At 38.3% G+C, this 27,431-nt stretch overlaps 1 protein-coding gene across 1 annotated transcript; it reads left to right on the forward strand.

Moving 5' to 3' along the window:
• The first annotated feature begins 799 nt into the window (after positions 1-799).
• LOC149281077 (transmembrane protease serine 6-like) lies at positions 800-26,939 on the forward strand. The gene is made up of 13 exons (XM_089499768.1): positions 800-839; positions 3,834-4,038; positions 10,373-10,509; positions 10,682-10,794; positions 20,144-20,253; positions 22,818-22,960; positions 23,137-23,235; positions 23,415-23,528; positions 23,771-23,887; positions 24,268-24,448; positions 25,518-25,792; positions 26,474-26,610; positions 26,769-26,939. The coding sequence occupies exons 1-13, from the start codon at positions 800-802 to the stop codon at positions 26,937-26,939; spliced, it is 1,842 nt and encodes a 613-aa protein (XP_089355894.1).
• Positions 26,940-27,431: the final 492 nt, after the last annotated feature.

The raw sequence follows: 27,431 nt of genomic DNA on the forward strand, positions 1-27,431 counted from the left end.
AATTGGCCGTTTATTATAACTCCAGCACAGTCTATGCCTTTGGGTGAGATCCTCTGTAAAATACAGATAGTTTACAGTGTTGTGCACATTATCTAGAATGTCTCAAAAATATGTCTAGCATTTAAAAAAATATATAGTGAATCCAGCACACCTTCTTTCAACTTCAATATACCATTTTATTAAGGTAATATAAATACATAAAATAGTCATGCAACATTATTCACCAACCACAGATACCCTCTTAACATGTTACCGCAGCAGACAAAAGAATGTCAACTCAGAAGTGGCATTACCTGGGATTATGTGGCCTTTATAAATAACAATATGTATTATATCATGTTACATTTTTATATATTAAATGTGTAAAGTGAATTTAATTACATTGTTATGACAAACACACAATGTTCTGCAAGATGGAATATAAATATCATGACACATCACAATGGTAGAGGTAGGAAAAATGTTGTACCTGAAAGAATGCGTAAACTTTGTAATTTGGGCGTTTCTGTGCAGAATCCCATATTATAATGTAATGAAAAAAAGGTTACAAATGTAAAACTAGGCGTGGAAAGACCCCATATTCATCCTATTTGAAATATAAAAAAAAAACCCTTCACTTCCCCCCAACCCACAAGTTTTAAAGTAACAAACAGAAAAGTATAAGGGAGCATTTAAAAAACAACAATGCATGCAGGGTATTATTGTATTTGTTGGATGTTGTACATAAATCAGAGTGTTTGTCATTAGTGGCACCATAATGTTCTTATTTTAAAACATACAGTATTACCCATACTAGAGAATGGATTATACAAATAAGAATGGTATAAAAAATATTGCGGGTAAACTAAAAATAAAATAGGGAATGACCACTCATTCATTCATTTTCTTTTTTTTTCTATCTCAATATGCTGTAAAAAACCTGTTATTTACTGTGGCATCCATTGTTATTTTCTCTAGGGAAGGCAGTCTGATGGTTTACTTTTGGGTGAGCTTGGAGGTACCGGACACTCACAGCCCATATGTCACCGTGTCATCTGTTAAGACAGCACTTACCAGGGTCCTGAAATCCAAGATTAGCAAAAAAGGAACCTACATATTTGATCAGTACCATGTGGACCCTGAATCACTGGATATACAGGGTTAGTTTCTGTGAAAGACAAAATGGGTACAATGTAAGATACATTTCTCGCACATTTGTATTAAATTTAAAAAAGTTGATTTAAGAAACTATGAGGAAGCAGGGAGGATAGGACTAGGATAGAGACTTAATAATGAGATCTAGACAAAGAACAAGAGGCAGGCGGAAGGAAGAGTAAATAATATTTGCACACTTGTATACTGCACTTTTATTTATGTTTGTTTGCCCATATTTTCACACGGCAAAAGACATTCAACAGTTATTCTTCCGATTGTGGAAGTTGTAGGTTCCACATTGGTTCCACACTATATTGCCAAAACTTTGTGGACACCTTGCGAATAGGTGTTTCAGTCACACCCATTGCTAGCAGGTGTATAAAATAGGCAGCCAACTCCATAGACAAACATTGTGACACAGTGACTTTAAACATGGCACTGTCATAATATGATCTGGCCCGGTCCACTGTAAATGTTATTGTTGTGAAGTGGGAATGTCTATGAGTAATCACAGCTCAACCATGGTGAGGTAGACGATGTTCACTCACAGAGCGGGGCTGCTTAGTGCTGAAGTGTGTCAAAATCATGTCCTCTGTTGCATCTTTCACTACATACTTCCAAACTGCCTCTAGAAACAACACTGTGCATCAGGAGCTTTACAAAATGGGGTTACATGGCTGCAACGGTTGCACGCAAGATAAAGATCACTATGTGCAATGCCAAGCTACGGCTGGATTCTGGAGCAGTGGAAACATGTTCTTTGGAATGATGAATCTAGCTTCACTACCTAAAAGTCTGATTAATGAATCTAGGTTTGGCAGATGTCAGGAGCATGTTAGTTACTGGAATGCATAGTGCCTCCCATAAGGTTTGGTGGAAGAGGTATATAAGTATTTGGCTGTTTTTCAGGGTTTGGGTTGGGCCCCTTAGTTCCAGTTAAGGGTAATGTTAATAGCATAGAAAGACATTTTCAACAATTGTATGCTTCCAGCTTTGTGGTTCCATCAAAGCAAAATCCATAAAGACATGGTTTGGAGGACCTTGAGTGGTCCCCACAGAGCCCTGATCTAAATTCCATTGAACACCTATGGGATGAACAGGAATGCAGATTGTTCATCCAACATCAACCCCTGACCTCACAAATGTTCTTTGAATGGGTGAAAATTCACACATACACATTTCAAAATATTGTGGATACCTCCCCCTTTATCACTTTTTATACCCCATCTTTTCTGAGATGTACACTGGTACATATTAATTACTTATGTTTATTAAAAATCCACACATAGTTATCCTACAAAGATGAATGGTGTTTGTTCAAAACCAACTCACAGGACCAAAAGCAAGACTTCTAGAGTTGTAGATTAACTATGTCTGTGGTGCCCTTCCCTGCATGCATTTTATTGCTAACATTCTAGTCTATAATAATCCTCATATACACCTGAGGCTGTTCGGGCATCCAATATAATTTCTAGTGTGCTGCCACCTGTTGGATACATGTGGCCAAATGCCATAGTTGTTGATCCAGGCTGCACCTGTGATCTATGATGCTGGCCTGAAAGTTCCAGTAATAATGTTATGATCTGGTCTGTTATTAATGTTTGTATTCTGTGTAATCATGTCATATAGAAGGTATCCTTTTATTTTCAGTCCATTGTGCTCCTTTTTATTTCATTTTAATTTATGTTGAATTATATTTTCAGAGGCAAGTTGGCAGGACAAGCAGCTGCACTTTTCGGGTGTTGGTAGGGCAGTTTTTATTTCTGTTTCCTTTCAATTCAGTTACCTTTTTCATTTCCTTTCAGCTTTCCATTTTAAGAGATTTTATTAATGAGAATAAATGAATGTATACATGAGAAAAAATACTGGATTCATCATAAAATAAAGGATGTATTCTATATCAGTTATGTCAACTGAATCTTTAGTTCAATATTAACTATATTTATCATGGTATCTGTGGTATATTGTACTGAGAAATCGAAAGACCTTTAAAGTTTTATTATTATTATCATTACAGTGGAACTGTCAAATATGAAAAAAAACATTAATTGAAATCTAAACTGGATTTTACAGTATGCCCCAAGCAAAAAGCTAGTTTCTTTACTGGTCTCTAGGGTTAAAGCTCTTGATGTTTTACATTATTGGATTCCAAACATCTTTCACTAAAAGATTGTTTCAGTTATATCTTTTTGATTTTAAATTAAAATCAAATGTATTCTGAAAAAAAAGGAGAAACTATTATAAAAAATATACTTTCTAGAAGGCAACTAATATTTATGAGTCAGACAGACCTTGCTATTATACATCCTTATTTCTTAGGAGCCAGATAAGTTACATGTCTGTAGCGCTTTCTATGAAAACATTAGTATTTTAGGAGTATTTTATGAAGCCCATAAAGCTGTGTATGTTATGCTAACATTTCATTTTAGACTGTTTAGCATGTTTTTGAAATACATTATAAGCCGTCTGTCCTGAACTTCACAATGCAATGTACATCCATATCTTATAAACTACTTAAACATCTACTATTTTTAAAACTATTGAAGCAAAATCTGGTATGTTATCTTGACTTTTTCATACCTATGTTTTAGCTTTACTTCTGCCTTTCTCGTTCCCTCTTTCCTGGATCTCAATTAACCGCTATATTTGTGTTATACTATGTTTAACTCCCCCTTCTATATTTTTCCTCTGACTCTCAGGTTGCTATAGGTACACCTATGTGAGGGCTGGCCAGGAAATTCGTTTGAAGGGCCCAGATTACCTCTCTCCAATATGTGTGTGGCATCTACAAGGTCCTCCTTCAAGTCTTCTGAAGCTTTGGCTCAAATGGACTCGCCCTGACTGCAGAGACAGACTGGCAATGTATGATTCTGCTGCCCCCTTGGAGACTCATCTCATCACTTCGTAAGTTTGGGCACCTTGTGTATTTTCTGGAACCACAAACCAAGAAATGGCTAAAGCAGTACAGGTATTGTGACCTAGGAAAATAAACATTGACATTAAAAATAAAATATAATTGTCCTTTACAAGGATACAGAATCATTCTTACTAACCAAAGAATTTTAAAGACGAGAATAAAAAAGATGTGATTGAATGGGGCAATACATATTTGAACTTTTCATAATATATTAATATATGTCAGCTGGACATAAATGAACTTAAGCTTGTGTAACATTGAGGCAAGCTTTCTTAAATGCTGTCCCAAGACAAAAAAATTGTCTTATAGGTAATAGGTCCAGCCGGTAGTCAGTTCATTTCAAGTACATTAATTAGATGTTCAATGAATTGTAGAGTATGTCCCTATTAGGTTTAAAAGACATCTACCGCATTTTGTTGTGGTGCACAGGACGAAAATGGTATGTCCTACCATTAGGCTTAAGAGGTCAATTCATGAAAGAATCATTTTGACATTCAGTTTCTCGGCATGTCACTGTGACATTCATATCTATTTTTGACACAATTCATTATGTTACAAACAGTCACACGGGAGTGATTTTTCCTGGATTACCCAATCTAAAATGTTATAATACTGAATGTCTGTTCACCAGAAAGGCATCCAACTTTTTTTTTTAATTATTAACTGAATTTGCTAAAAAAAAAACCTCACTTGCATTCCACATCTTACCAGCTCTCACTACAAAAATATATATTTCCTTTGCTTAAGATAAAATCTCTTTTGCGCTAACCTTAGTGGATGCCCCATGTTTCCTGTAAGACACTATAAGTTATTTTAGGAACCTATTTTGAGAAGATTTGTGTGTTGTCCTTGAATATACTTGCATATGATAATCACAATCCCGTGTAAGCATGTTTTCTCCATAGAAAATAAGACCTAAATCTGTTGTTTTAGCTGATATCCATCATTCCATTAATTCATCCTAGGCAGAACTGGCACCTTCTGGCCCGGGAAGCAGGTAAAGCCAAGTGACCCCATATGTACTAGCATACATACGCACACACTTTCAAATTAACAAACATACATACACATTCATACTAACACACATTTACACATATACACGCATGCTAACAAACACAACATATATAACCATGTATCCATACAGTTGTCACAACTGGGGTCAAATGTTATAAACACTGTATCAACCGGCAGTATATGCAATATAATATAAACTCGCTGTGCGCAATGAGTAGTCGTCTAATGATTCATGTGTACATGTTGGGACCAAAAGTGGATAGTGAAGTCCTGCATGCTACCACAGTAAAATGCTCAAAGAACACATATGAGTTGCAGGGAGGCAAAATAATTGCTTGTAGTGTGTCTCTTAAAAAATTGTTTATTAGGAAAATAGTATAGTATAAATGCACTGTGACATTCATCAGATTAAACTATATATTAATCCAGTTACCGTCTCTGTGCTCTTACCGAACTCTACCTTCCAAGAAAGCTGGAATAAACCATGTTACTTAGTTGTTTTACTTAAATTGGGGTTTATACATTTTTGATACATTCAGTGTGGTACTGGGCGTTACCGAAGCGTCGATAAACTGTAGTCATCTTAAAACATAATTTGGCATTGGCAGCGTATTTTCCTATAGGAAAAGTGGTACTAGGTCAAAAAATCCCGACCAGTTCTGGCGAAACTAGCGACATTCATAAAGTGCGCGGATTAACAATAGCATGAGGAAGTTAAACTACTGACAGCTAAGTACTTTATATTTTATTGCATACTCCCGGCTGATACAGCATTTTACAACATTGTGACAACTGTATGGATACATGGTAACTAAAATTTAACCCCTTCGTGACAAAGGCTGATTTTACTTTTTGTACCCTTCGTGACAATGGCCGTTTTAACATTTCTGCGCTGCTCGTGTTTAGCTGTAATTTTCTTCTTTCCCAATTACTGAACCCACACACATTAGATATTGTTTTTTTCAGGACAAGAAGGGCTTTCTTTAGATGACATTGTTTTGATTGTATCGTATTATTTACTATTAAAAAAAGTATAAAATATGGTGAAAAATTTAGAAAAAAATGACTGTTTCTAACTTTTAGTTGAAAAATCTTTTACTCATCTATAAAAGGTAATAAAAAAAACTGCTAAATAGATTCTACTATTTGTCCTGAGTTTAGAAATACCCAATGTTTTTATGTTTTTTTGCTTTTTTCTGCACGTTATGGAGCAATAAGTACAGGTACCGTTTTGCTATTTCAAAGCCATTTTTTCCAAATCTGGTAATTCTTCCCCCATGTGCCATTTCGGGTATCTTTGAAGCCGGCCAATGCAATTTACCCCATCAAGTCATATATTTTTGAAAACTAGACAGCCCAGGGTATTCCAAATGCTGGTATTTTAACCCTTTCCAAGCACTTATTCTACCATCAGCCTTTGTCAAACTTTATGGTAGTAATTTTTTTGCATTTGTTTTTTCACACACATTTTACTTTAGGTATAAATAAACAGGTTCTGGTATATGTCACTATCAAAAAACACCCCAATATGTGTTTAGCAACATCTCCTGAGTACAGCGATACCTCACATGAATGATTTTGCCTGGCTGTTTGGGGGCAAAAGGGCCACATTTGGGGCATGCACATTTTTCAATGTTGAACTTTGGCATTTGGGGATCCACTGCCCGTGCCCTATTTGGTACATCTTTGAGCCGGGCCATTTCAGTATGCCCAACAAAACCATATATTTTTGAAAACTAGACACCCCAGGGTATTTTAAATGCTGGTATTTTAACTCTTTGCATGCACACATTTTACCACCAGCATTTTTTTAAAGTTTGCAGTAGTATTTTTGTGTGTGTATTTTTCCCACACACACCTACTTTATGTATGAATTTACAGCTCCTGGTATATGCCGCTGTCACACGACACCCCAATATGTGTTCAGCAACATCTCCTGAGTACAGTGATACCCCACATGCATGGGTTTGTCATTTTTGGGGGGAACTAAAAGGCCACACTTGGTACGTGTGCATTTTTCTAATTGGAAATTAGATGTGTGGCCATCCTTCCCCCCGTGTTAATTGGGACCTTGTTGAACCCGGCCAATTCAATTTACCCCATCAAATCATACATTTTTTAAAAGTAGACACCCCATGGGCATTTAATATGCCAGTATTTTAACTCTTTCCATGCGAGAATTGTTTTAAGCTAATATGCTAATTTTAGGACTTGCTCACAAAAATATATTTTTTATATATATATTTTTTTTTTGCCTTTTTTTTTTATTTTTTTAACATTTTTTTTCAACTTGAAGGTTCCCCTGATAGTGACATCAGTGGGAAATTATTTTTACATTTTACTGTTTTTTTACTATTTTTTTTCTAATTATTATTAATTTTATTTTATTTTTAATTTATTTTTTCTAATCACACTGTGATTAGAAAGCTGAGCTCCATTGACTTGCATGGTTGAATGCAGTACCTATATTCAACCTGCAAGTGGAGCCAGAGTTCTCTAGAGGGTCTGGAGACCGTCTAGCGAACTTTTTAGACTTTATTGTTTCTTTATTGAATTTTCCCGGACCGCCGCCATCTTGCAGATGGCGAAGATCACCGGCAGCTGCGGCTGTGACCGCTCTCCGGAGCGGTCACAGCCCATCCAAAGGTAAGTGTTTGGTGTCGCTGGATGCCTCCTGATCGAGGCATTCCAGCGACACCATTTAAGTTTAGGAGGCGATCGTTGATCGCCTCCTAAACGCTTTTAAAACGGGCGTCCGCCGCCATACAAAGTATGGCGGATGTTGACGCCCCGGGGAGGGGCCAGAGATGGCCCCTTTGTGCCGATAATGGCATTACAGCAACGCCGTTTCGGTGCAGAAAGCGAAAATAGATCGCTTTCTGCACCCGTTTAATGACGTGCCGGTCCTGGCACGTCATTTGTCGTTATCGACATGAATTTCCGTGACGTGCCCGGACCGGCAATTGTCATCAAGGGGTTAATGAAAGCGACAGTTCTTTGAAATTTCATGTACATTTTAGCACACTGCTATTTTGTGAAATATTCACTTATTGATGGCTACTGGCTTTTAGTTACTCGCATGTTTCGTGTTTATAACAAACACATTCTCACGCATACATATTCATGCTAACACACATACACTTACACATACACACTTATACTGATACAGACTCCCTCTAACACACTTACCCATACACATTGTTTGAGGGACTTGGCCTCCATAGTCCATAGCACAAGGACTGTAATCCACCCTGTAGTCATCTCTGAACCATTTCCAAGTAATGATGTATTTTTTAATGACGTGGCTCAAAATATTTTGTCACGTATTCAAAATTTGGTGTTACCGGTGATATATATCCTGTAGAGAGGCAATATTATATTATTATTCTGTAAATTAACCCCCCTTTCAATTCAGGAAGCTACTTGCTTGCCTTTTGTACTACTGCAGGAAAGCCTATTACTAACAAGCACTCCCAGATTCATCTCCTTAGAGGATTTCACTAATAAGCAGCCCTTCTGTATATAAATAGGATGCTTACTTTTCTTCTCCAAATGTATAATATTAAATTTTCCTATGTAGAAACACGTCTGCCATTTAACTGACTTGTCTCCTCTGCTGCTTAATCACTTTTCAGGCACATACCATGCCGTTCTGATTTAATTACCTTACCTCATTTTGTTCTATCTGTGAATCTTGAGTTGATGGTTTCAGTGCTCTATTCAAGATCATTGATAAATCACATAATATATTGTTTGGCGCAATATCAAAAGCCTTTGCGATATTTACATAGTTCACATCCATCCTAGCCCACATTGTAACATACAGTTTCATAAACGCAAGCAAGAAAGGACTAATGCTCATAAAACTTATGTTGACTGCTAGTAATGATATTGTTGCACTGAGCAGTTTCTTGCTCTCTTAGCAATCTTTTAATACCTTTCACATTATGGATGTTAGGCTTATTGGTCTATAATTTTCATTTTTGCTGAACACAAGCCCTGCAAGCCTAGGAGCTGGGGACAGTGAGGCAACATTCATAGTGGGATTCTAAAGAAACCATATATATGGTTTCCCAAGGTGTAGAAAATTATAATTTGAAGGGCACACGCTGCTATTATGTATTAAAGTCTGTATGATGGCTAGCATGTTCCTTAATTAATGAAAAGCATTTTTAAAGATCAGAATCCTCTGGCAATGAGAAATATGAACGATTCATATTGACTAATGGTATTATGGGATCATGAGACCTGTATTTCATTGACATAAGGTAGAACTATCATGACTGCAACACTAAAAGTAGTGCTGATTGTCTTAAGGACTGTCCTTAAGAGGAAGAGTTTAAAAATGGCTCTGGGTGTGGACCTTCTTGCTTGTGCTTAGATAGACACCTCATTGAGGAGTACCATGTAGGTCAAAACCTACATATAGGGATGTTCCCTTGCACAGAGGCAATCTGCTTTGTAATTTGGAACTTGACTGCCCATGTGGATGTAACTTGTTATTCTTCTACCTTATATGTAAAGAGTCAATATTTTTATAGTTAGGTGGTTATACATTAATGTGTCGTGTCTTAACACTTTATGGATCTGCCATTGCTCCAAGATTACACATAAAAATCACATGTTTTCTATGAAAAGATAAATATCTCAGACTTCATCGTATGTAAATTAAGTGGTGGTATGTGCAAAGGAAGGAGTCATATTGCAGACTTCAGCTTATGTAAAGTAAGTGGTATGTTCAAAGGAGGACCCAAGTAAAATCACAATTCACAAATAATGAATCAGCCAGCTACATAAAATGAGATTTATTAGTCTTATACACAGTATGTTTTTTTTGTTTTTTTTAAATAGATTTTTACCTACCTTTTCAGATCCGTATTTAAATTTATATTTATGTTATATAAGGGATAACAATCAATATATAAAGAACAGCATATTTGAATTATTATTTTTCTTGAAAAGATATAAGGGGATGAAATGCGTTACTTGCAGAATACCAATACAACCAAAAATATTGTATACAACTAGCATTAGTTACTTTAGTCTTAATAAAATTCTGATTCAGGGTTGCATGCCTGACTTTTAAAATTTCTTGTGTGTATTGTGGGTGTACACAGATGCATGTATAGTCTAATCTTCAGCCATTCATTGTACCATTGCCAATGGTAGAAAGTTCGAAATATATAAAAAGTAAGCTTTGCAATTGCTGGCAAATGAACTAGTAATTTATAGGTAAAGTTTACTTCACCCTTTGTCATATTTTTAACTTTTTTAGTGTTTGGATTTTCTTTATTCTTACTTTTTCAGACATTATGGATGCAGTCGTCAGGAACCAGTGGCTGAGGTGTTGTCTTCGGGTAGTGTGATGCTGGTTGTGTGGAAGCAAGGGATGTACAGTTACTATGACCCATTCATACTCACAGTGCAACCATTGCCTGTTCAAAGTAAGCAAGAGAAAATTTAAGGAGGGGACATTGGTAGGTAAGGGCAGGCAAAGCAGCTAATGTACACACCAAAATGATAGACAGCGGATATTGGTATACAGTAGATGGTGTAAATTGAGATGGGAAAGAAATATGATTGTGTAACTAGTAACCCTGCAATTATTGTTGCCAGCCTGTGAACACAGCATCATGCTAAAAGAAGGACTGGAAATCCAAGGACAACTCCAGACCCCATACTACCCAAGCTACTACCCCCCAAAACCTCAGTGTACCTGGAACATGACTGTGAGTATTGCTCATGTTGAATAAATAGTAAAGCCACTTGCGTAGCAGAATGCATATATCCCACTCTGGATATTTGTAGTGACAGCTCAGTAGTAGCAGTGTTGCATTCTCTGCAATGCTCATAATTGTATTAGAACAGATGGATCAGTACTGTCATCTGATTAGCTGTAGTCTCTACAGCTCACTTAAATAACAGCAAACAAAATCAAACAAATATATCTATATATAAGACATGTATCAAAAAACTGAACAATATTTTTCAGGGCTTGATTTATACTAAAAGTCTCATGGCCTTTAATTGTAAAAAGCAGGGCATAGGCAGAAAGTTTAAGAGAAAACAGATCTTCATACAAAGACACATCCTTGCCCAGTCTCCTTAGACAGGGCCCGGAATTGATGATCAGTGCAAAACACACTCTGTAACTGCCCCAGATATTATGGGAAGTCTTGAAGTTATCTGGACTGCCAAATCTTAGACGTTTTCTTTTCTTAAAACAATCTACAGGATGTGTTAGTGTGATCATACCTTAGTTTTAATTATAGTTCGGTGTTTTTTTCAATGCAAATGAAGTAAAATATTAAAAGTAAAAGGCATACACATTGTTCCTGCCATCAGCTAAACATATTAACATAGCATATCAGGCTATATGAAAAAGAAAGATTCAATAACAGCAGTACACAGATTATTACAGCTACAGCAAACAAAGAAAAGGAATAATATAAAACACTTGTTAGCCTTGATTCTGAAAAGACCTTTGTGACACCATCAGAATAGTGATGATTCATATACGTTAGGGAACATTTTGTAGCTATTGTATAGTGCACAAGAATCACGAATACATGTTGAACTTTAGATGGATGATTCACAAAGAGAGCCCCTTCTACTCTTATATATAGCACTAGGTACAACTCACCAAACCTTGAGTAGATAATTTCAACTGACTTGAATATCTTGCAGCAGACCCTGAACTTGAACTCAAAACCTACCTGTGGCACTCTTGGACCTAGTCCACAAAAGCCATGTGTTACATCACATTGCATCTGACTGTTACAGTCCGTAGAACAATTTAGAAACACATACAATAACACATACAATAACAAACTGGTGCAAAGGAGAAGAGGGCCCTGCTCTTGCGAGCTTACAATCTAGTCGGTGGTTGAGGGGGAAGTGAGACAATAGTAGAGGACTGCTTGGATGGGGATGAGTTGATCTGGTTCCGATGATGTGTTGAAGCTGTTGATTGTTCAGATGGCTTGATTATGATGATGGTTGGGAGTAATGGGAAGGAATGTTGTACGCTTCTCTGAACAGGTGGGTTCTCAGAGAGGTTTTGAAAGTTGCATATGTGGCAGAAAGTCTGACGGAACGGGGAAGGGAATTCCACAGGAGGGGTGCGGCGCTGGTGAAATCCTGAATGTTGGAGTGGAAAGAGGCAACAACAGTAGAAGATAGCGTATCAATGTGTTCTACTCCTTTAACCCCTTAACGACAATCCACGTACATGTACGTGGTTGCCATGCAACGAGATAACGACAATGCCCGTACATGTACGGGCTGCCGTTAAATAGCTGCATCGAGGACCATGGATCCGGGGAGGAAAGCCCTCCCCAGAAGAAAAATTGGCCGCCGCCCGGCTAAAACAGCTTAGGAAGCGATCGGAATCGCTGCCTAAGCATAAACTGTGTTGCTGACATGCCTCGATATAGAGGCATGTCAGTAACACTACCCCCCTACCCCGATCGCCTTGTGATTGCTCCGTGGAGCAACCACAAGTGCCATCCTGTAAATGACGTTGCCGTCATTCACAGGATGGCATCAACAATAGAAAATTAGTTCACAGAGGGTCTATCCAGACCCTCTTGAGAACTCTCGAGCTCCTCCTGCAGGTTGAATGCAGGTACTGCATCCAACCATTCAAGGTCAATGGAGCCCAGCTCACTAATGACAGGGAAAAAAAAATAATTATTGTTCAAAAATGTTTTTTAAAAAAAATAAAAAAAATATGGTAACATGTAAAAAGCCCCACTGTCACCAAAAAAATAAAAAAAAATTAATAAGCAAGTCCTAAAATTCTTTATCTTTACAAAAATTCCAGCATGGAAAGAGTTAAAATATTGGCATTACAAATGCCCATAGAGTGTCTCATATTAAAAAATGCATGAGTGGATGGGGTAAATTGAATTGACTGGGTTCAAAGATGTCCCAAATATGGGACATGGGGGCAGTAGGATCAGATGTCTAAATGGCATAAAAATACACACCTCACAAAGGCGGCCTTTTACCTCCCAAATAACCCAACAAACCCATGCATGTGGGGTATCACTGCGCTCAGGAGATGTTGCTGAACACATATTGGGGTGTTGTGTGACACGGACATATACCAGGAGCGATAATTTTATACCTGAAGTACAACATGTGTGAAAAAAATACAAAAAAAATGTACTACCATAAGGTTTCACAAAGGCTGGTGGTAAAATTAGTGCATGGAAAGGGTTAAAATACCAGCATTTCAAATACCTTGGGGTGTCTAGTTTTTAAAAATATATGATTTGATGGGGTAAATTGCATTGGCCGGCTTCAAAGATACCCCGAAATTCCACATGGGGGGCAGAATTAACAGATTTGGAAAAAAAGGTTTTGAAATAGCAAAACGCTACCTGTACTTATTGCCCCATAACGTGCAGAAAAAAAGCAAAAAAACATAAAAACATTGGGTATTTCTAAACTCAGGACAAATAGTAGAATCTATTTAGCAGGTTTTTTCATTCGTTTTTGCAGATGAGTAAAAGTTTTTTGTTTAAAAAGTGAGAAAAAGTAATTTTTTAACAAAAAATCCCCATTTTTTATCATTTTTTTATAGTAAATTAGATGATATGATAAAATTAATGGTATCTAAAGAAAGCCCTGTTTGTCCTGAAAAAACCAATATATAATATGTGTGGGAGCACAAAATGAGAAAGAAGAAAATCACAGCTAAACAGTAACACTGAAAAACGTTCAGTCCCGCAATATACTACGAGTAATAACTCCTATTGTCCTTAAGGGGTTAAAGAACAATAACATGTACATAAACAGCATAAAATATATTTATTTTATTTACTGTCTCCTCTTAGAAGTACTGGGCAATGGGCTACATAACAACATGTGAGCTGATATTCTAATATTTGTTCCTGAAATTGAGCCCCAAAAATAAATGTTGAATTACACTCTACGCTCTGTTTTAAAATCCCCCAAAATCAACAAGAAATTTTCTTACAAAGATATTTTGTCAATGTCTCTGAATGTATAACCAATAACCAGCTCAAATGTATTATGTTATAATACGTACAGAAAATGTATTTTTGCAATTGTTAAACTAAACATTTAAGGTTGACAATAACAAATGAAAGCATGACCGGTATAATGTAAATGTATATTAATAACTTTATTTCATTTTAAGGTTTAACACAATCTTTCCACATAGCTAATACTGTTTTCCTAATTGCTAGACTATATATATATCATATAATATACGGTGAAACTACATATCCCATGATCCTCATAATGACTTATATCATGAGAGCTGTAGTTCAGCAACAGCTACACCATATGGACAAACGTATTGGGACACCTGACTATTACAACAGGGAACTTGATGACATTGCATTCTAAATACATAGATTAGGCATAATTCTGTAGTTGCAGGTATAACAGCTTCCACTCTTCTGGGAAGCATACCAAAACATTTTGGACAATGATATGCTTGCAGCGTGACAGTGACCCAGTGCACAAAGCAAGGTCCATAAAGACAAGGTTGGATGAGTTTGGTGTGAAAGAACTTGACTGGCCTGCACAGAGCCCCTAACTCAACCCCATCGAACACTTTTGGGATGAACTGGAAGGGAGATTGAGAGCCAGGCCTTCTAGTCCAACATCACTGCCTGACCTCACAAACTCCCTACTTGATGAATGGGCAAAATACTTGTGAAAATCTTGTGAGAAGCCTTCCCAGAAGAATGAAAAGTGTTATACCAACATATATATTAACATATTAATGTCTATGTATTTAGAATGCAAGTGTATATCAGGGGTGGCAAAACCATGGCTTGCAACCCACGTGCGCCTCTTTCACATGTAATGTGCGGCTCGTGGAAATATGTTGGTCATATCAACATATTTTCATGCCAGCTCACTCAGACCTCAGACAGACCTCCTACAAGTGCATTTGTGGACTCTTTCTCAATGTCTCCCTACCTTCTCCAATGACCCCTTTCTTGTCCTAGTCTCCTTTCCTGCAGCTCTGTTTCTTTTCTTGCCTCTACTTGTCTTCTTTCTTCGTCTGCTTCTCCACAGCATCAGCTCTGACCAGGCCTTCTGGAACACTTCCTCAAAAGGGCGAAGCCCCTGCCCAAGCCTCTCCCCCTATTGGAGGAACGATGGAGAGGTTGTCCACATGGTGTGTGCCTTGGCTCCAAGAAGTTAGAATATTGCAGATAGATACATAGAGAAAGAGAAGTGTTACTGGACCTCTCTTTCTCTGCAAATCTGTCTGTATTATTCTGGCTTCTTGGTGGAGCACACCAGTTGGACATCCTCTCGCCCATTCCTTCAGTTTTTAATTTGCAGTAGGCTATTCCCATGGTTTTATATTGGAGTAAGTATATCTTAATTTCAATTTATAGTTCATGTTGTAAAATCTATACTGTGTAAAAGAAAAAAAAGTATGACAATTGTCAGGATACTATGGCAATGTTTTCTTTCATTATTTGTGTTATAAATTATTATTTAGTTTTATTGCTTTCACCCGCTCCCTTTTTAGTGGTACTGTAAGCACTGTCTATGCTTTATTTTATACAGCCACAAAATATCTCACGTGACAATGAAATAACAAAAAAAATGGAGTTACAAACAAAAAAACACTATAAGGGACTACCTTCACCTAGCAACAACCCAATGATCTAAGGCATTGTCTAAATAGCAATATGTTCAGATTAATAATTTGCACAAAAAAGCAACCGAATAAGCATATTGCGTAGAAAATTAGGAAATAACCAAATGGAAATGTAAGGTCACACAATCATTACTAATACAATAAAACTAGGAAAACAATTAAATACATTGAACACTATGGATAAGTATACTCTGACACTCCTGGGAAAGAAATAAATACAAATCGGATGTGTGGAATATACACCAATAATAGTGTATTATTATGAACAAATCATTTTTCAAGAATGAAAAGAATAAAACCTTGACATTCTAGAACTGCAAAGAAAAACTTGGGAAAATTACAGTGCTAGTATTCATTTGAAACTGAGGGCAAATTTTCCATTTTACTAAATTAAGAAAATTGTCTGGATGATCAACTTTACACAGACAATGGAATTGTTCAGAAGCCAATTCATAAAACATTATGAAATGGACAAAGCAGCTGCTATACCTTTTAAAGAATAAATAGACAGCACAAAATAATGTTACATAATCAGGTATTTATCAGGAAATGTTTTGCAATACCTTCTATAAAACATACTTGATCATTTAACAAGGCGTTGTTCATTCTAGTGCGTCTATAGCCATATAAATATATTTATCACTGTCTCAGACAGCCAACTGGCATATGAATCAGACCAAAGTGGTCCTCCTGGGATTATTTGAAAGACCAAACATGTAGCAGGATTTACAGCCTTCAGTAAAACATTAAAACTGCGGAAAGGCATTTAACATTTTACTGTGCATGTTGATTTAACTCCAGCAAGCCTCTCCTTTAAAAAGCGGCAAATTGGCCTTGTGTAATGTATAATTCAATTGCTAAACTAGTCATCTCACCTTGTCTGTTTCATCTCACCTGCAACTATATGTACTATGCATTGTTTAAATTTATGTGAGGGGGGGGGGAGTATGTTTCAACCCTTCTAATCCAGCCCTCCTAAGACATTTCGTCTTTCCACCAGAACACAACACACTAATCTTTCTTCAATATATGAACATTAAACATCAAATGAACATTGTGTCATACATATTTTTTTCCTATGTACTTTTGTGGGGAGGTACTATTTGGGGAGTCTTCTACTGCCTACCTACACAACTAGTAACAGTACTGAGTATGAAGGAGAGTTTGTACCGTATTTGCTCGATTATAAGATGACCCCCCAAAATCTGAATATTAATTTAGGAAAAAAGAAAAAGCCTGAATATAAGACGACCCTATAGGAAAAAAGTTTTACTAGTAAATATTAACATAGTAACATAGTTCATAAGGTTGAAAAAAGACCAAAGTCCATCAAGTTCAACCTATATACCTATTGTGTGCCTACTGTGTTGATCCAGAGGAAGGCAAAAAACCCTTATGAAACATATGCCAATTGCCCCATACCAGGGGGAAAATTCCTTCCCGACTCCAAATATGGCAATCAGAATAAATCCCTGGATCAATGTTCTGTCCCTATTAATCTAATATCCATAACTTGTAATATTATTGCTTTCAAGAAACACGTCCAGGCTCCTTTTGAACTCTTTTATTGAGTTTACCATTACCACTTCCTCTGGCAGAGAGTTCCATAATCTCACCGCTCTTACTGTAAAGTACCCCCATCTGTGCTGGTGTAGAAACCTTCTCTCCTCCAGCCCTAGAGGATGTCCCCTTGTTATAGATACAGTCCTGGGTATAAATAGGTCCTGGGAGTGATCTCAGTACTGCCCCCTTATATATTTATACATAGTTATTAAATCCCCCCTAAACCGTCTTTTTTCCAAATTAAATAACCCTAATTCTGATAATCTTTCTGGGTACTGTAGCCCTCCCATTCCCCTTAATTCATGTAAACTATTTTTTTATATTTAATAAATAAATGGGACAGAGTGGCATATAGGGGGGTATAAGGCATTTCTGGAGGCAGAAAAGCCTTATGCTACCCATACAACACCCCCCCCCCGACTTACCAGTGCTTCTGACTCCCTGGAGTCTGGTGGGAGCAGTGGGTGTTCCGCTGGAACTTCTACGAGCAGCATAAGGTCATGTGACGCCGGTGCTGCATCATAGAAGCTACGGTGGAAGTACAAGCAGTAGCGGGGGTTGTCTGGGTTCATCAAGCGGACATTCGCCGGCTGGCAGAGAAGAGAATTCCCTGCAGCGCTGCAGGGCATTCTTCTCTCTGGCAGCCAGGGAAGGTACGCGCGACACACATAGACTATCTCCGCTGCTGCCGGCACTTTCGCCGGTGCTCGGTGATAGACGCCCGGTGTAAGTGACAGCAGCAGCTGAGATTACCAGACAGGAGGATCCAGGCCCCCTGCAGCGCTGCGAGGGATCTGGATCTTAGTCTCATAGTCAGACCTCATTATAAGACGAGGGGTATTTTTCAAAACATTTGCTCTGAAAAAAAACTTTTTTTTATAATCGAGCAAATACAGTATTTCAAATAAACACAGTACATACGTTTCTTTTAAAAAAAAAATTTAAGAACTAGTAAGTTTGTCAACATTCTGTCATTTTATTTTTGTAACTATCATTTAATTTGTTGGTTATATGAATAGACCTGTGATATAGAAAATTAGGTCAATATGATGCTAAGTTGGTGTATATACTTTACAGTAACTATTTACCTTTTTCTGACAAATATATGGATATACATATGTAATTTATTTTTCCCCTTTTTGCATGACATTACTTGGCACAATAATGATCTCAAAATAATTAAGCATACTCTGTTAAAAGGAGATATTTCCTCAGGTGCAGTATTTCTAGTTGTATCCAGAGAGTGTCGCATGCTAAGATTACTTAGCAGAAATACATTAGGTTCTAGAGTATTAATGAGTGACAGACATCTAGTGGCTGAATTTAAGTACTGCTTGGTAAAAATTAGTCAATGGGATTGACCTGTCCTTATCCCTGCAAAACAACAAAAATGCTATGTTTTTCAGTTTCAAAATAGTGGTATCCCCATATAAGATATTACCTTTGGTGGAAGAATTATAGTTATGGTTTATGTGATCATACTATACCAGGGGCGTCCAACATGTGGCCCGTGGGCCAAATGCGGGCCGCGGCACCTCGAGGTGCGGCCCGCGGCACCTCGAGGTGCGGCCCGCGTGAGACCGGCAGCGACATCATAAGAGCCCTGCTACTTACCTGTGGGAGGGTCTTTTGTACTGCACAGAGGAAGCAGAACTCAGCAGAGTTCACGTGACATCACATGACTCTGCTCCTGTCCTGCTTCCTCTGTGCAGTACAAGAGAACGCAGAGGGAGGCCGCACCCCCTGCTGAAGTCTGTGAGCGGCATTGAGAGAGCTGCAGTGCAGGTAAGGGGATGGGGGAGGGTGTTTGAATGAGTATGCATAATTGAGGGAATGAATCTGTGAATGAATGAATTAGTGTGTGTGTGATAGCATGGGTGTGTAAGTGCTGCAACCTAGGCATGATGGGACTGTGATTGCTGTTATCAATCACACTCCTATCATGCCAAGTCAGCCAGTACATGCTGAAACCTGGCTTGTGTATTAATGCTGACAGCAGTATGGGGTCTGCACATCACTTACAGCCACCCTGTACCAGCATGTACTGGTTGACTTGGCATGATAGGAGTGTGATTGCTGTTAGCAATTTACACTCCTATCATGCCAAGTCATATTGTTGATTTTTTTGTCCAATTTTGGTGTGTAACTTACTTTTATTAAAAGTGTGGGATTTTCTTATTAAAGGTGGGGGGGTCGGTTTCGGCTAAGTGAACCCTGAATTTTTGGGTTTGGTTCAGAATTTTCATTTCGGTGCATCCCTAGGATAAATAGAACTATTTCATTTTTACTTATCCAGAATTCTGAATTTGTAGTCACAAAACTTTCTAGGCCCAGAAATCAGTGAGAGAAAAAGTAAAGGTTTTGTGTCATTTACTTTAATCTACATATTTTATTAAAGGCCATATTTTCTCACAGTGAAAAGTGAGGCCCTCGCACGTATACAATTCTGATGAAGTGGCCCACTGCAGAAAAAACTTGGACACCCCTGTACTATACTATACAATTAAGAGCTTGGTTTGAGGGTTTATTTGTTAGAAAGTCTAACACTAGTGGCTCAGAAGCTTATATGTAATGTAAGGAAGTTTTACTTTACAGAGAGAGTGGTGGATAAATTGAACAACCTCCCAGTAGACGTGGTAGAGTGTTACAGCAAATTAATTTAAACATGCATAGGATAGGTATATGGCTGTCGTGAATCTAAGACTAGACCAAGTAATGATTAAGGATTGAGTCTTTACATCAGAAAAAATAGGTAGACTAGATGGGCCAAATGATTCTTATCTACCATTCTGTGTTTATCATCTTAATCATATTATTTATAGTGATATGTTTTCTTTCTGTGACACTCATCTCAGGTTCCCTCTCCAGAGTATGGGGTTGTTCTGCGCTATGAAGGATACATGCTGACACGACGGTACACATATGCTCCATGCATGCAGGGACAGTGGCAAATCCAGAATCGAAGGTACCAATTAAACACTATGAGAGAAGTCCAACTCCCAAGTTAAAGGTTGGCACCTTACACTTTTAGTTATCAGCCATAACATTACGACCACCTGCCTATTATTGTGTTGGTCCTCATTTTGCTGCGAAAACAGCCCTGACCCATCAAGGCACGGACTCCACTAGACGTCTGAAGGTGTGCTGTTGTATCTGTTGCTAAGACGTTACCAGCAGATCCTTTAAGTCCTGTAAGATGCAAGGTGGAGTCTCCATGGATGCATCCTGGTTCCATATGCACACGCACACAGCTATCCATGATGTAGAAGAAAACGTGATTCATTAGACCAGGCCATTTTCTTTCATTGTTCGGTGGTCCTGTTCTTATGCTCACGTGCCCATTATAGGCGCTTTCGGCAGTGGACAGGGGTCAGCATGGGCACCCTGACTGGTCTGTGGCTACGCAGCCCCATACGCAACAAACTGAGATGCACTGTGTGTTCTGACACCTTTCTATCAGAATCAGCATTAACTTTTTCAGCAAATTGAGCTACAGTAGCACATCTGTTGGATTTGACCACACGGGTCAGCCTTCACCCCCCACATGCTTCAAAGAACCTTAGCCACCCATGACCCTGTCTCCGGTTCACCACTTTTCCTTCCTTGGACAATGTTTGACCACTGCAGACAGGGAACACCCCACAAGAGCTACAGTTTTGAAGATGCTCTGACCCAGTTGGCTAGATATCACAATTAGGCCCTTGTCAAAGTCGCTCAGATTCTTACACCTGTCCATTTTTCATGCTTCTAACACATCAACTTTGAGGACAAAATGTCTGCTTGTTGCCTAATATATCCCACCCACTGACAGGTGCCATAATAAGAAGATTATCAGTGTTATTTACGTCACCAGTCAGTGGTCATAATCAGGGGAGGGCTGGCAGCTTAAGGCCTGGGGGGCAAGTCTAGTCAAGTGGCCCATTGCGCCACCAAAGCGAGCGACATTGAAAGTGGCCGTCATGCGGCAGTCACTCCACCGGCGCCTAATGAAATTAAAGAGGCCTGACTGCCGAACGACGCAGGGGCGTACCTAGAGTATTTGGGACCTGTGGCAGATCCTGTATGTGGCACCCCCCCCACACACACACACTTTAAAACTGCATAGTTTCTATGGTTAGGCAAACATTGGCAGGGGTACAGCATAATTGTTATCATTCTATACTGAGGCACACATTGACGGTGGTACAGCATAACTGCTATCATTATATACTTAGGGATTATGCTGTACCACCATCAATGTGTGCCTATACATTGAGCCAGACACTGACAATACTGCAGTACAACCCCTATGACTATATACTAAGCCAAACATTAATGTGGTGTAGGCCTACCACTTCAGTGACTGGCTTAGTATACAGTAAGGATGCACCGAAATGAACATTTTGGACCGAAACTGAAAATTCAGCATTCACTTGGCCAAAACCAAAAAAACCCAAAAACCTTTAAAATACTTTATTAAAAGCAACACACCAAAATTAGACAAAAAAATCAATAACAATATTAATATATATATATATATTTATATATATATTTATATATATAATTAACAGCAATCACAATCCTATCATGCCCAGGTTCTAGCATGTGCTGGCATGATCGGAGTGTGATTGCTGTTTGCAATTATATATATATATATATTAATACTGTTATTTAATTTTTCTGTCCAATTTTGGTGTGTAATTTACTTGTAATAAAAGTGTTGTTAACACACCAAAGTTGGACCAAAAAAAATAATTGATGACAGCAATCACACTCCTATCATACCTAGGCAGCCAGTACATGCTGGAATCTGGGCATGATAGGAATGTGATTACAGCCCCCCTATGCCATGCTATCCCCCCACACTTACACATTCATGCTATCTGAAACCCTCATTCACAAACATTCAGCATAAACTACAGCATAACACCAATCACTCTCACACACTTACTAATCCACTCTCCCTGAATATTTTCCTACCTTTGCTCCATCACTTTTCCTCCTCCTGTTCGTTCTTCCTCTTCTTCTGTGTCCTGTCCTTCCGGTGCAGTGAGCGCGGAAGACGGTGGGCGTGGCTTCAGTGTTGTGCGCCGGGATTTGACGTCAAGTCCCGACGCACAGCCACAGTTGCAGCGCGCATCATTTATGGAGGCGTGCCGACACCCGGGGCGGACCGCCCCCGCCAGGTAAGCTACTGACCAATAGAGTTGCTCATACGGACATTTAAACTCCTGGCGCATTGACCCCTTAACCCGGAAAAAACAAAGAAAAAACGAACATGAAGAATGTCCACGGATATTCGCCCAAAGAGAAGACAGGAACGGGCGAATATTCGCGGAATACAAAGATTTTTTTTTTTGCCGAAGACGAGCACGAAGAGCGCCCTGGTGCCCAAGTCTGGTAGAAACTCAAATTAAGGAATCAAGTCGATCTTTGTTCTGAGGTCTTGAAAGCTTGTGTGACTCACATCCCTAACAATAAACAGAACTTGTTAAAGTGGATTTTGGAAATCCCTTTGGATTCAGTATGGATTTTTTTAATTGTCTGCAGGATGTGTGGACTACGCGTGCTCATGCCCTATGCTGAAAGAATTGTCCCAATCTCTGGCAATGTCACTATATCTTTTAGCTGCCCTACCACACTGACTGGGCCAGGCGTGCAGGCTTCCTACAGCCTTTTCAATCAATCAGATCGTAAGTTACCCTAATAGTTTCTGAGTATTTTAAGCAAATGATTCTTCATGTTATTTCTAGCTATATCATTTGACTCTTGTTATGGTATTGCCATTGTATCTTTAATTATATTGCCTATGGGAAATTGTAATGGTTGCTAATATTATTACTTTGCCTAACTACATTTATTTCTGCAGCTTGCCCAGGGGAGTTTTTGTGTGTAATAAATGGGATGTGTGTGCCTCTCTGTGATGGTGTTAAGGATTGTCCAAATGAACTAGATGAGAGAAACTGTGGTAAGTAACAAACATTCTCCTATACAAGTATTCACTCTAATGTCAAACTGCCCAAAATAAAGTTAGAGGTACATATTCACACATTCTACCTCAATAACAATGTCCAACTCTAATGTATCCCTCTAATTCACTTTCAACACCATCATAAATGAAAACTTTCTCTTTGATGGTTCTCACAGTGTGCCCGGCTCAATACCAATGCTCAGAAGCTGGCTCATGCATCAGTGTGTTGCAGGTCTGTGATGGCAAAACGGACTGTCAAAATGGCACTGACGAGGAGCACTGCCACCAAGGTGTCCATTTAATTATTTTCTTACTCCTTCCACCATGTACATCATCATGATTTTCTTTTTGTCCTCTCTTCTGTCAATCTTAACACTTAATACTTAGTACTCATCCAGCTGCATTATGTTCACACTTGTTCCATAGTATCTTCTATTTAATTTAATTTTCACTCATCTCCTTTCCTCTGTTTTCATTACACAAGACTGCAAATGCAAGTTGGTCAATAGTATTTGGATTCTCACTCCAACAGCTGTTCCTTGTGGTCCCTTTACATATAAATGTGAGGATGGAAACTGTGTAAAGAAGCCAAATGCCAAATGTGACTCCATAAATGACTGTGTTGACGGATCTGATGAAAGGAAATGCGGTAAGATGCATAGAGATGATGTAACTAGCATAACTTCCTTGGCATATTACAGGAAAATAGTGTAAGGAGGTTTCACACAAGCTACATAATTACAAGAAATGGTTGGTCACATGGTATGGGTGACATGGTTCACAACTTTTTGGGAAATAACACCACAACCAGACACTGTATTAGTACTCGGCTGTATTTTTGTGGAACTGAAATAGTTACACTATAGTGTTGTTTTGTCACATGTTGTGATCTTGGCACTGTAAAGTGTTAATAAAATGATACCACAGACATTGAATGCATCATTAGCAGAAGATATTGATGAAACAAAAGCTCAACTGGACAGAACAAAGTTTTATATAAAATATTTAACACAAATTTACCTCACACAGACTGTGGAGTCCAGGCCATTGGGAGCCGTGTAGCGAGTCGCCTAGTTGGGGGAACAATCTCACAAGAGGGAGAGTGGCCATGGCAAGCAAGCCTCCAAGTCCGTGGGGCACACATGTGTGGTGGTTCCTTGGTGTCTGATAGGTGGATCCTGTCTGCAGCTCATTGTTTCCATCAAGAAAGGTGTGGTGACATAAGTATTGTTGTCAATGTTTTTGTCAGTTGAACTCTTCCTGTATCACGTCTTTTGATATGTTAACGAGGGCACACCTACAGTGATTCAATATGCCTGTTGAATGCAAAATCTTAGTTCAGTCTCTCTCTGCCCACCATCCTGCATGGATGGGGTAATCGGTGGTGTGCTGGGTTATGTTGGACCTTTAGGTTGCAGGTTAGTCTTGGAAAGTGTTGCACTGTATGTTGGGCTGTCACTCATTTATTGTATGTTACTGTATTTTTTGTCTCTTATTAAATATCTGTTAAAGTAAACAAACCTTTTTGTGTTATATTTTTATATTTGGTTTTAACACCACATTTGGCGACCATGATATTCTACAGCAGATATTTATGAGGCCAGTGACTAAATTGCATTTTTAGTGCACAGCGCAACTGCAGTGCGCTGTGAAATTACGGGTTTTTTTATATATATATATTGTGCATTATCTTTGTTGTTTAAAGGTATTTTTTTTGCATGAAATCTGGGCCTGTGTTTTTGTCTTATTAAATATCTGTTAAAGTAGACGAACCTTTTTGTGTTATATTTGTATATTTGGTTTTAACACCACAAAAGGTAATACTAGTTATAGTTAGTTACTAGTTATATGTTGTGGAATGTATAAACTCACACTGGTCAGCAATATATGAACAGCAGAACAATCTGATGTTGTTTAAAAGATGGTCAATACAACAACCCTAGAGCAATTTTAGGGAGATTTTGTCTTGAGAAGTGGCTGGTGAGGGGTTAACATGTATATTTACTTTATTTGCTAAAGAGGAAGTGAAACTACAGTAATGTGTACAATTTGAATTTGCTAAAAAATTGAAATCTGCCGTGTTTTAAATGCATTCAATTTTATCTCTCTGATGCTGATGTTGCCATTCACACATTTATCTTATTTACTACTATGTGTAACTCTACAGAACTTAATTGCTCCTTAACTTCTGATTCATCTGGATTTTGATATTATATATATAATGCTATTATCTGATTTCCTTTTTTTGCCCTGTGTCTTATTTTTCACCCTTCTTGTAGTTACTCTTCGCCTGATGTATGGACAGTGTCCTTGGGTAAGGTCAGACTGAGCCGTAACAGCCCAAAGGAAATGTCTTTCAAGGTCACACGGTTGGTTATCCACCCTTTCTATGACGATGAGTCCCATGACTATGACGTGGCACTTGTACTCCTGGACCATGCTGTCCCTCTCACATCCCCACACGTTCAGCCCGTCTGTCTCCCTGCTAGCAACCACCACTTTCCTACTGGAAATATCTGTTGGGTGACTGGCTGGGGCGCTGTCACAGAGGATGGTGAGTGCTTCAGCCTTCCCTTGAAACCTTTGGGTTATTATTGCTTCTTTTAGTTATTTTCTTTAGAATCTACCAATTTTCCACATACAGCATAGGTTTTTTGTGGCATGCTTTCCACCACCATAAGGTCTTCATGGCATTCAACTGAGAATGCATATTGGCAGTAACATTACCAGATAAATACGTAAGCACTGCTACAAGATACCAGCACCAGAAATGTCCACATCACTCCAGGTGGTGATAGGCATCACAGAGTTTTAGGATTTCACAAATGAATCTGTAATTGGATTAACAATCACTAAGTAAAGACAGTGTTAAGTGTAACCAAGGAAACATAGTTCCTCTGCAGCCACTAGAATTTGTCAAAAATGCATTTATTTCTCCAAAAACTGAAGACAGCAACAAGTGAAAATAAATTCTAGCAGCCGCAGGAATTGTCCTCTTTGGGTAACTAGAGTTAATGTACCAGGGCATGTGGTAAACAGAAGTACAATTTTCGTGGATTATTGTAAGATATAGTTACATGTAGATAAATAGGTAGGGGTTTCTTTTGTATTCACTTATACAGGCTATTGATTAGTTATAATCACTCAGCACAATGGTTGGACATTGCTACTTTTTTACCAAGCATTTGGTTCTGTAAGATATTATATTATTTAATACTTTACTGAATAACCTTAGGGCCTACCAGTGATACGCTCCAAAAGGTGGATTTACAGCTGATTTCTCAAGATATCTGTTCAGAACTTTACCGCTATCAGATTTCTCCAAGGATGTTCTGTGCTGGATACAGAGATGGAAGTAAAGATGCATGCCTGGTGAGTATACTAACATTGAGGTTGTTTATACTGCAGGATAGAGTATATATATATATATATATATATATATATATATATATATATATATTTGGAGGCATTAGAATTCTTGTTGGAGTCTGTGCGGACAGTTTTGAGATGAAAATGTTCCTGTGTTTCAGGGTGACTCTGGCAGCCCACTAGTTTGTAAAGAACCAGGGGGGCGCTGGTTTCAAGCTGGATTGGTGAGTTGGGGTGCTGGCTGCGGTATCCCCAAATATTTCGGCGTTTACAGCCGCATAACCAGACTTGTTGGATGGATCAAAAATGTCACATCACCAAGTAATCCATAGTGAACACGTAAAGAGTGGAAATTAGAATATAATATACCTACATACATTGCATATTGCTTCAAGGCATTTACTCAATCGTTAATTTCCCCTGAAAAGGAGCACAAGCTACATCAATGGAAAGATGGAGTCAATAATCTCTACACAGTCCATATATCCCATCAAGGAAAAAAAAACTTTGCACCGGTGCCATTCAGACCCTATAAAGAGGCATCAAGAACCTCAATTAAGCCCGACAAGGAGCATAAGTTACATAAATGGAAAGATGGAGTCAATAATCTCTACACAGCTCACATATCAAGAATTTTTTTTTTTCACCAGTGTCATTTAGACACAATAAGGAGGCATTAAGAACCTTGGAATACCTTAATGATTAACCAAGTTAGTGATAAAGAGATGTTAAGTAGCCATCACCTAAATGTCACAAACTAGGAAATAGTTGGATGATCGCATGTAAAATATAGAAATGTATAAGTACAATATGATATTCACCCT

Source organism: Sceloporus occidentalis, unplaced genomic scaffold, assembly GCF_023333645.1.
Source record: "Sceloporus occidentalis isolate IW3139 unplaced genomic scaffold, rSceOcc1.0.p SCAF_139, whole genome shotgun sequence".
In the NCBI taxonomy this organism is placed as follows: Eukaryota; Metazoa; Chordata; class Lepidosauria; order Squamata; family Phrynosomatidae; genus Sceloporus; species Sceloporus occidentalis.

What these genes read in the sequence shown, in the direction of transcription:
- LOC149281077 (XM_089499768.1), top strand. Translation starts at nt 800, where the DNA reads ATGGATTATACAAATAAGAATGGTATAAAAAATATTGCGG. An exon ending in TGGTATAAAAAATATTGCGG is followed by an intron (nt 840 to 3,833) that starts GTAAACTAAAAA and finishes TCTGACTCTCAG; the next exon opens with GTTGCTATAGGTACACCTAT. An exon ending in GAAGTAAAGATGCATGCCTG is followed by an intron (nt 26,611 to 26,768) that starts GTGAGTATACTA and finishes CCTGTGTTTCAG; the next exon opens with GGTGACTCTGGCAGCCCACT.